This window comes from Anser cygnoides, chromosome 12, assembly GCF_040182565.1.
Source record: "Anser cygnoides isolate HZ-2024a breed goose chromosome 12, Taihu_goose_T2T_genome, whole genome shotgun sequence".
Classification (NCBI taxonomy): Eukaryota; Metazoa; Chordata; class Aves; order Anseriformes; family Anatidae; genus Anser; species Anser cygnoides.
Window position 1 is genome coordinate 3,077,651 of NC_089884.1, and position 10,811 is coordinate 3,088,461.

A 10,811-nucleotide genomic window follows, 5' to 3' on the forward strand; every position below is an offset into this window, starting at 1 on the left:
TGCACCCAGGTGCAGCCGGGAGGGAAGCAGACGAGGGGGGCACTTGGCTCGATTTTAAGGAAAGGGGGGTTTCACCAGGCTGGGGCCCTGCTACCCACTCCGTAGCGGGCCGAATAAACCTGTCTCGCCCCCCCCCCCCGTGCTGCCAAGCCGCCAGCAGCAGCCCCCGGGGCCGGGGAAAGGCGCTCCGCTGTCTGCGGGCGGCTCCGCAGTGACTCCGCAGTGACTCCGCAGCCGGGCTCCGCTCCCCAGCCCCCTGCCCTGCCTCCGGCCCCGCTCTCGGACGCAGCCCCTCGACCTTAAATAAACGTTTAGGGATCAATTTGCAGCCGGCTCGGGGCCGGCGGCCACGGGGACGGATGGCTGAAAAAGCAGCCGAGGGAAAGGGCCGGTGCCGGGGAAAGCGGGGGGGGGGGGGGTCCTCCGGGAGGGGGAAATGCAAAGCAGGGGCAGCGGGGAGGGGGACACGGGCCGGTCACTCCCCTCGCCCTGGGTGGTCCGGGCTCGCAGGAACACCCCGGCCCCTCTCGGAGCAGCACCCAGCCCGCCTCTAACAATACCACCTATATACATTTCCAGCCTCGGATTACACACGGCCTGCTCGCAAAGTTGACTTCACTTAAGCAATTAGCTAGTAAAAATACCTTCGGCGCAGGAAAAGGAAGAAAGCTCGGATTTGTCTATTTTTACACAAAACACGGCCGGCTTGCGGCCCGGGGGAGGGATGGGGCCGTTTGGGAAGCGCAGCGGGGCCGGGACGGGGGCCGGGGGGGTGGCGGGGCCGTGCCGGGCAAAACGGGCCCCAAACGGTGCCGGGATTAGCGCAGGGCTAATTGCTCCTGATGAGCTTTTTTTTTTTTTTTTTTTTTTTTTCCTGCTCGCTCCCCCCCCCCTCCCCCCGGGGGCGAGGGCTTGGGGGGGCGGGCCCGATTAAAACCCCCGAAAGAAGAGCAAACAAGAGCAAAAGCGCGTCCCGCTTTGCTGCGGGGCTGGCTCCAGCCCGGCTCTGCGGCTCCGCAAAGGCCGTCCGAGGCAGATCCGGAATCTGAAAGTGCCGCTGGGACCTGCGAGGGGGTTTATAAGCAATAAAGTGTCACCGTCGCCCCCCCCCCCAGGCCGTGTTCCTGTCCCCGTTATCCCCCCAAGCGCTGCCGAGGGTCGTACAGCCCCCAGGCACAGCACGGCCCGGCTTCTCCTCCCCAAATTTCTCCTTTCCCCAATGCACGGGCTCGGTTTACCTTATAAAACGCTCCGAATTTTCTGCTATTCCCACTGCGAGGCCTATAAAACCGGGGGCAATATATTTCCATTTTAATGCTTGCTGGCCCTAATAAATACATCGGAAATCAAATCTTCACACTCCGAAAAGATGGGGCGAGGGGGGAAAGGGCGTTTGCGCGGGGACTGGGCTTGTCTGGAGGGGGGTGGTTTGATTTCCACGGGGAGATTCTTGCTCGGAGATGTTTATTTCCGAGTGGAAACGCTGCCTGCGGCGGTGCTGGGCTTTACGCGAGCTCTTTGTGCCGTTTTCCGACCTCCATCCCCGGGTGTTTTGGGGGGCGGATGGGGGGGAATTCAGTCGCAGAGCTTTGTATAGCAAAGAACCCCCTTTCTGGGAGGCCTGGGGGGCGGCATTCGATGCGGAGCGAAGCTCAGAGTCAGTGCTGTGCCCCCCAGCCCCCCCAAACCCCCCCGGGCAGCTGCCGAGCTCCGAGCCCCGGCCGGGAAGGGAGCAGCGGCCACGGCCGGCCCGGGCAGTCGGAGCAGCCTCCTGTCCTCTGCCTGCGGCGAAAAGCTCCAGCAATAGCAGCCCCCCCTTGCCCCCCAACACGGGCATCTCTTGTCCCCCCCCCCCCCCCCGTCCCCCCCAGGCTCGGGGTTTGCCCCGCACGGCGCTGAGGACTCGCCCTGCCCGTCTCCATCCCCAGAGCTCCTCGTTTGCCCCGGGAACAGGAGGATTTATTTGGCGGAGAGGGGGCAGACGATGAGAAGGGGAAGGAGAGAGGGTTTTTTTTTTTTTTTTTAAGGAAAAAAAAAAAAAGCCCCTGATGTTAAATCCCTCTTGATTGTATCACAGATGTGACAGGCGCCCTGGAGGCTGCTAACAACTGCCCGCGAATAACGCGAAGGGAGTTTGGAAACCCGATCGGTATCTATCTTTCCTTTAAAAGGTATTAAATTATCATAAAAAAAAAAAAAAACACGTTAAAAGCGAATCTGGAGGACGGGGGTTTTGGGGGATCCCCTCTCTCACTGCGCAGGCTGTAGCGGGGCAGACCCACAGCCCTGCGGTGCGGCCTGCAAGGGGGGGGGGGGCAGTTTTTTCTTTTTTCTTTTTTCTTTTTTTTTTTTTCCTTCCTTTCTCTCTTCCTTTCCCCAATCTTGAGAGCGAGAACGCCGCAGCAGCCAGCACATCTGCTCCGCTCCTAGCCAGCAGCCGGCAAAGCCCGGATTCCTGCAGCCGTGCCCCCCACCCGCCCGGCACCCCCCCGGAGCGCAGATTTCCACGAGCAAGAAGGTGACAAAGCTTTAAAGGGACTTACCTTGATGAGCGAGTGACAGCTCTCCCGATGGGAAGATGCTCACAGGAGCTTTTTTTTTTTTTTTTGGAAGGGGTAGGAGGAGAAAAGGGGGGCTGAGGACTATTCCTTCCCATTCTCCTTCCCCTCCACCCCCCCCCCCCCACCCCTCGCATGTGTGTGTGTGCCTGTGGCATCCGACGGAGCTGAGCATCAGGCTCCTGGCATTCAACAGCAAACGTTCAGCACAGATTTATACACAACATCCCCCCCCCCCCCCAAAAAAAAAAAAAAAAAAAAAAAAGAGAGAAAAACAACCCCAAACAACCCAACCCTAAAGAAACCTCGGAGAGGGCGAGGGGGCCGAAGCCCTTTCCCATCCCGGGACCGGCGGCGGAGGCAGGGAAGGGCATTTCGCGCGGCAGCGGGGACTTTTCGCCGATTTCTTTTTATTAAAGCACCCCCGAGCCCGTGTTTACATTGCGCAGTATAAACATCCTGCCCGGGCCCGCCGAGCTTAAAAGAGCGCACGAAGAGGGGGTTTAAAGTGGGTGAAGCTCCGCGCTGCGCCGAGCCCCCGGGGAGCGGCCGCCGCTTCCCTGCGCGCCCCGCGGAAGTTGCGCGCTGCCCCCGCGGGCCCGGCCTGCCGCGTCCCGGCCCCTTTCCCCGCGACACGCGTGGGGCCCTTCCCACTCCCCCCCGTGGTTTCCAGCAGAGGAGGCTCTTGGTGGTGGTGGTGGGGGGTGATGGTGACGGTGGGAATTTGGGGGGGGGGGGTGGAAATGGGGCAGGGCGGGGGGGGCTGCAAAGGGGGACCCCCCACGCACGGCCGCGGTCACGCGTGGCAAAGCCCCCCCCCCCCCGCTGTGCAGGCGGGGATGCGGCAGGGGCGGCGCGGAAAGGGCTCTTTAAAAGCTGCCCCCCGGCGGGGAGCGGGCGGCGGAGGGGGGCCGGGACAGGGCCGAGGGGGCCGCCCGGGAGGGCGTGGGGGAGCCGCTCGGGGCGGGGAGATGCTGGGGCGCTCTTACGTCTGTCAAGGAGCGGCAGACGGCCGCGGCGAGAGATAAAAAGTAAAAGGCGAGCGGCGGGGCCGGGGGCAGACTCGGCAGGCACGGCGATGGGAAGCAGCTCCCCGAGGCACCGGCCCAGCTAAACGGGGGGGGGGGGGCCCGGCGGGACGCGGACGGCGGCGGTGGCAGCCCGGGGGGCAGCGGAGGGGGCGGCTTCTCCCTCCGAGCACCGAGCCCGGCTTCTTTCTCCCCCCCCCCCCCCCCCCCCGCCCCGGCTGCCTCCCCCCCAGCCCTCCGCCTCTCGCTCGCCGGGCTCGGATTTAGGGATAAAGTGGGAGGAGGAGGGAAAAGGGGGGGGGGGGGGGGTCGCTGCCATTTGTTTAGCCGCCGAGGGGTGAAGTCTCCCGGTGGAAACAAACCCCGCCGGGAGGAGGAGGAGGAGGAGGAGGAGGAAGGGGGGCACAGGGAAGGGGGGGGGGGGGGCCGTCGCGGCGAGCCCCCAGCAGCGTGGCCTTTTGGGGGGGTGCGCGGGGGGGGGTGGCGGAGGAGGGCCGGGGCTGGCCGCCGCGGACCTGGCCGTAGATGACTGCAGAAGCGCAGCAGGCTCTGTCCTCTCAGCCCCCTCCTCCTCCGGCGCACAGCAGCTACGGCCCCATGTCCTCCGTGGCCGAGAAGCAGCCGCAGAGCTCGGCCATGGACGCCGCCCCCGGGGCCCCCCCCGGGCCGGCCGGCAGCGCTGCGGGCAGCGGCGGAGCGGCGGGCGGCGGCGGCGGCCCTAAAGCGAAGAAAACGAACGCGGGGATCCGGCGGCCGGAGAAGCCGCCCTATTCCTACATCGCCCTCATCGTCATGGCCATCCAGAGCTCGCCCTCCAAGCGGCTGACCCTGAGCGAGATCTACCAGTTCTTGCAGAGCCGCTTCCCTTTCTTCCGCGGCTCCTACCAGGGCTGGAAAAACTCGGTGCGCCACAACCTCTCGCTCAACGAGTGCTTCATCAAGCTGCCCAAAGGGCTGGGCCGCCCGGGCAAGGGCCACTACTGGACCATCGACCCCGCCAGCGAGTTCATGTTCGAGGAGGGCTCGTTCCGCCGCCGGCCCCGAGGCTTCAGGAGGAAATGCCAGGCGCTGAAACCCATGTACAGCATGATGAACGGGCTCAGCTTCAACCACCTCCCCGACAGCTACAGCTTCCAGGGCTCGGCCGGAGGGCTCTCGTGCCCCCCCAACAGCCTCTCCCTCGAGGGGGGCTTGGGCATGATGAACGGCCACTTGGCCGGCAACGTGGACGGGATGGGGCTGGCCGGCCACTCAGTGCCCCACCTGCCCGCTAACGGCGGGCACTCCTACATGGGCGGCTGCACCGGCTCCTCGGCGGGGGAATACCCGCACCACGACGGCTCCGTGCCCGCCTCCCCGCTGCTCGCCGGCGGCGGCGTGATGGAGCCGCACTCGGTCTACTCCAGCTCGGCCTCGGCTTGGGCTCCCTCCGCTTCGGCCGCCTTGAACACGGGAGCTTCCTACATCAAGCAGCAGCCGCTGTCGCCCTGCAACCCCACGGCCAACCCGCTCTCCTCCAGCCTTTCCACGCACTCCCTCGACCAGTCCTACCTGCACCAGAACAGCCACAACACCGCCGAGCTGCAAGGTGAGGCGCGGACACGCGTGGGGAGAGCCCCGAGCCCGCCGCGACGGCTCGGCCGGGGGCTGCCGGCGGAGCTGGGGGAGGGAAGGGGGTCGGGGACCGTTTTTAGGCATCCCCCCGCCGCGGGAGAGGCCGCCGTGCCCTCGCTCCTCGCCTCCTTTCCCGGGGGAACCGGCCGGCTCCACGGTGATGCTGCCCGGGCGGTTCGTGCCGTCGGGGTTCGCCCCGTCGCTGCTGCGGGGCCGGGAGCCGCCGAGCCCCGGGCTCCGCTCCCCCGGGGGCTGCCCCGGGCCTAGGACTGGTGGGCTCGGGCAGGAGCGGGGCTGCGGGAAGGTGAGGCCCGGGATGGGTGCCGGGGGTGCCGGGGCTCGGAGCGAATAGGTAGGAGAGGGCAGAGCGGTGGGGACGGGGCAGGGAAGGGGCGAGGGGGGAGGACGAAGGGGTGCCGGCAGCCCCACAGCGACTGACGGGGAGCTCGGCTCCGGTCTTCAACCTCTATCGAGGCCTTAGGGTTAGGGTTATCGAGGGCTCCGGAGGCTCCCAGCGACGTCGGAGGGAGAAATGGGGGGGATTTCCCCACCGGGGTGCCCGCCACCCGGTTCCTCCCGACTCCGGCCCCCACCGCCCCCGCGACCCGCTCCTGCCGGGGCTGTGTTTTCCTCGGGGCTGTGTTTTCCAGGCCCGCCGCCTCCCTCCGGCCTCCGCTCCTCCGCCCATGCGGAAGTCGGAGGCTGGGGCTCCCCGCGCCCCGCAGCCTCGGCCCGGCCTCGGCCCCCCCGCAGCCCCGCTGCTGCTGCCCGGAGGAGGCTTTGCCCTGGCCCGGAGGGGGGGGGGTGTCGTGTTTTCGGCCTCTGCTGGACCACGGAGGCCTGCGGAGGGCCGTGGAGGCCGGGGCTGGCCTTCGTGCGGAGGCCCAAAGTCCCCTCGGGGAGGCTGTCGGGGTGCGGGGAGCGGGGCTGGGGGCTGCGCAGCATCCCCGCGCCTTCGGGGGAGCGAGAAAAACCCCGCGGCCAGGGTGTAAAACAGCGGCAGCGGGGCAGGAGCGCCGAGGGAAGGGCGGAAAGGCGCTGGAGGGAGGACAGCGAGGCCTGGCCCGGGCACAGCGCCGAGCCGAGCCGAGCCGGGCCGTGGCGGGGACAGCGGCCGTCTGCGGGGTCCCGCCGGGCTCCCGCCTCGGTCCCCGCTCCGCCACCGAGCCGGTGGTTATCTGCCGTGCACAGCTCGCTTGGAAAGACCTTGAACGAACCCCAAATCGCTGGAAAAAGGAGCAAAAAGCCGCCCGGAGAAGGCGCCGGGGCCGCCCGCGGCGTGAGGGCAGCAGCTCCTCAAAATCGCCCGGGTTCCCAGCGCCGTCCCGGGGTCCGCGGCTCCTCCCGAGCGCACCCCAACACTTCGGGGCCTTTTTACGTCCCCAGGCGGCTGCAGAAGAGGCAGAGAAAATTCCGCCCTCGGCTGCTTTTCGCCCTCGGCCTCTCCGGCCGCTTTCCGGGGCCGGCCCGTCGGGACTGGGCTGAGAGCGGCCGCACTGCCCCGCTCCGCACCCCGCGGGGAGCACCCGGCACCCTCGAGGGCGCAAAAAGCGGGGGGGAAAAAATTAAAATAAAATGAAAACAACCCGAGACAAAACCCAAACCATCTCCTTGAAGTCTCCTCGGGCCGGCTAAGAGAGAGCCGAGGCCGTGGAGTTTTCCTCGTCGCCACCTGCCCCAATATTGAGGTGTAAAACCCCAAATTCCCAACCGGGCTCTGCGAGGCGCGGGCGGCGGCTTCTCCGCCGTGCTCAACCTCTTTTACTGGACTGTACCCACGACGGCTGACAATTCTTTTTCCCCCTGTCCCACAGGCATCCCGCGGTATCACTCCCAGTCTCCGAGCATGTGCGACAGAAAGGAATTCGTCTTCTCTTTCAACGCCATGGCCTCCTCCTCCATGCATTCGGCGGGCAGCGGCTCCTATTACCACCAACAAGTGACATACCAGGACATCAAGCCGTGCGTTATGTGATACGGGGCGGAAAAGCCACCTCCCGGGGCCGTCGAGGCCTGACCCGGGCACCGAGCCCCCCCCCCCCCGGACCCTGGGGGCGCAGGGGGTTCTCTCCGGGCCGGGAGGAAGGACCGGGAGCCCCGAGGACCGCCGTGCGCGGCGGCCGAGCACCGGCCCCGGCCCCAACACGTGTCTTCAATCAGAGACGGTCTCTGCCTTCTTCTGCTTCTCCGCTTGGGTCGGCTTGGGGTGAGAGGAAAAGCAAAAGCAGCCCCCCGAAACACCCACCGCCGCCTCCTCACCCGAAATCCCCGACTGCGAGTTTGCGTTAAGAGTTTGACAAATGAGGTTTTGATTATTTCCTTTAAAAAAAAAAAAAGAAAGAAAGAAAGAAAAGAAAAGAAAGAAAGAAGAAAAAGAATTTGCTAACCACGTTTTCTAAGTCAGTGCATTGAGCGATGCCACCACCCCGGTGGGTAGGGGCAGAGCCGGCTGGGGCCGGGGGCTCCAAGGACCCCCCCGGTGCCCGCGGCCGCTCCGCGCTGCCCCCTCGGTCGCCTCCGGGCTTCCCGGCCCGGCCTTTCGGTCCCGTCTCACTTCGAGCCCCTACTTCCGAGAAATATCTTCTTAGTTTTGTTTCTTTGCCGGCAAACACACAGCGGGCAAAAATCTCTCAGAGGGATTTTTTTCTTTTGTAACTATATATATAATTTTTTTTTTGCCTGCATAAAGACTGCAGGATCAGACCCTATGCAGAGAGAATAAGGCACTTTGAAAAGAGACAGCCATGCTCATTCTGTTATTTATTCTACATTTTTTTTGTTGTTGTTGCTAATAATCGAGACACGAGTAGTCTCAGTTGATCAGTATTAAAGCGGTGGAGCTCTGTTGGCAATATTTGCCATATAGATTTTTTTTTTTTAGTTAACCTTTGTAAATTTTAAACCGATTATGGTCTTTGTGTAAAGACAATCTTCCATATGTTTTTATAGAAATATATATATAATGAAGGATTATTCCCCTCCGTCCCCCCTCTATTTTTTTTTTTTTGCCCTTTGTACAGTTCGGTGACACCTATTTTAATTTCTTTCTGCACTGTATAAAATTGTAATTATGTGGTTGGTTTTGATTTTGTTTTTTGTTGGTTTATTTTTTTTTTCCGCCCTGCCCTTTTGTGTACGTTTCGTCCCTAAGGATAAAAAAAAAAAAAATCGAACCGAAATAAAACATGTATGTTATTTGTACATGGGCTTCACGATTGTATGAGCAGCAAATAAACGAGCATGCGGTGTAAGACGCGTAATTATATCTGAGGAGGCGGGGGGCTCCGCGGGGCGCGGAGGGGCCGCCCGGCCGCGGAAACCTTCGGGTGTTTGGGGCAAAAAACCCCGAGAAGAATAAAGAGAGGAGGAAGGCAAATCGGAGGCGATTTTCAATTTTTTTTTTGCTGCTGTTATCGCCTTGCCCAAGGAGAAAGCGAAACGCGGTGCCCGACAGCAATTTGCTCCTTGCTGGGGGACGTGGCGGGTCGCTGCGGAGCCCCAGCTCTCGGCTCCTTCTTCCTCCTCCTCCTCCTCCTCCTCCTCCTCCTCTTCCTCGGGGCCGGCCGGGACCCCGGCGGCTTCGGGCACCCGGGGAACCTCCGCGGCAGGGGGAGAGCGGCCGCGGGCCGGCTCGGCAAAGCCGCGTCTGCTGGGGCAGCGCCGCGGAGGTGCACGCAGGCTTTTCCCTCGCCGTGGAAATAAAAAATTAAAAATAATTAAAAAAAATAAAAATAAGAAATTCAAGCGGGCGAACGGGGGGCTGGAGCGGCTCCCGCGGGGTCACCGCGCTGCGCTCGGCGGGGACAGACCCGCACCCTCCGTGCCTGCGGGACAGCGGGTGGCTGGGGACGGGGATGGGGACAAGGATGGGGACAGGCCGGTGGCTGCCGAGTGGGGTTTGTTACCCGCTCTCCAAAGGCGATTCTCCTGTTACGATACCCGGAGGCCAACGCGCCCACATCAGCTCATGCTACGAAGCCAGCCATAGAGTAAAAACAATAAAAAAATGAGATGCATACAGCTAAATCTGATTCCTTCGTCGGGTATTTCTCTCTTTTTACAGGCAAATTAGGTTACGGCGCGCTAATTAGCCCAGCTTAATGTAATGAATTTAATTAAAAGGAAACTCAGCCTGTAACAAACCAACAAAATATCTTTCTAATTGCTCTTCTAATTAAAGCAGGTGGGAAAGGCTTTGTCAGAGCTGGTAGAGGCCTCTCTCCGGGATTTTTTTCTTTTTATTATCATTTTTGGGTGTTTGTTTTTCAAGGGTAGGTCTGCTTAGGCTAATGGCGAACTATGTGCAACATTTACTGGGGTTCCCCTGTTTTTGCGCCTTTCTGGACGGATCCTTCCCTCTGTTCCCTGCACTGTTGACCGTCCCTGCTGGAGGTGAGCCGTGTTGTTACCATCTTTTTAACGTACAAGCTGAAGGCTGAGGTTTCGCTCCCGACGCACATATCTGCGCTAGGTGTGGTTGAGATAGAGGCTCAGGGTGAGGAGTTCAGTCTCTGCCAAGTGGTTTTTCCTTCCTTGAAATCTCACTATCACTCCTAAGACTCGTTTCATCCTTCAGATTCACGTTGAACTTGCTCCTCTGTGTGTATTATCGATCCGCTCACAGCTTGGTGTCTGCAGGGGATGGAAAGGGCAGGCAGACACCTTGCAATCCGCGGGTCCAGCCTGAGCAAAGTTTGATATCTGGTCCCCAACAAAGGTTCGCGTGATTCATTTTCCTCCCTCCCATCGGTTCCCCTGCCCCATGCCGCCAAACCTGGAAAAACAGAACCATTGCATACCGTGGACGCCACATACTCCTCAAGCCAGTGAGCGCAGTCTAAACAGGCAGCTCTCCATCTCAGACACCTCCACTAGGGAGGAGAGGATGAAACCCTACGGGCTCCTGCCCCCAGCCCTTGTTCTGCACGAGACAAACCTGCTTTTTCCCTGCATGTGTTGTCCCGGCGGATGGCAAAAAACCTAGCTGCTATCACAACCGGCCCCTTTGTAGCAGCTCTGCGTGTATGTCTGTGCGGTCGGGTGGGCTCTGCTGGGAGGTGAGGAGAAATAAGCTTGTTCAGAAACACTGGTGGAGCCTTGTAAGAGGAGAGGAGAAGTAGGCTTGCTCAGAAATACGGTATTTGCTCACGCAACAGCCTCCCCTTGTCCAGCTCCAAGCCGTGGTCAGCTGATGTAGCTCCGCTGAGCATCAGGGATCTGCTCACTACTCATCACCCGCTGCCCCATCCATAGGTGATAAAACTACCTGGTTTTCTTTGTTTTTGGTGTTTCTACTATAGGAAAGTTTCCCATTGCGGATGCCCTGCGGTGGCCCGTGAGCTTTATACAGGGCTCTTGTGCTGAAATTCGACGCACAGCAAGAAACAGGCCTGGTGCCTCCGACTATATGTGGCACAAGGGGACCCAGAAGGCACCAGGCAGCAGGGCCAGGTGGTGCCACAGCAGAGCGTTTGGGTGGCAAGGAGCCTTGGTGGCCCTGATGCTTCCCGGGCGTTTCCTTCCCCTGCCACGAAGCTGGATGTGCACACTCACTGCCCTGTTCCTTGCACGCTCGTGTGCGCACAGCTGCTTGCTTTGGGGGGGGGGGGGC

General features: G+C 61.7%; 1 protein-coding gene across 1 annotated transcript; it reads left to right on the forward strand.

Moving 5' to 3' along the window:
* The first annotated feature begins 4,019 nt into the window (after positions 1-4,019).
* FOXF1 (forkhead box F1) lies at positions 4,020-8,451 on the forward strand. Its single transcript, XM_048075143.2, has 2 exons — positions 4,020-5,174; positions 7,015-8,451. The coding sequence occupies exons 1-2, from the start codon at positions 4,112-4,114 to the stop codon at positions 7,173-7,175; spliced, it is 1,224 nt and encodes a 407-aa protein (XP_047931100.1). The 5' UTR covers positions 4,020-4,111; the 3' UTR covers positions 7,176-8,451.
* Positions 8,452-10,811: the final 2,360 nt, after the last annotated feature.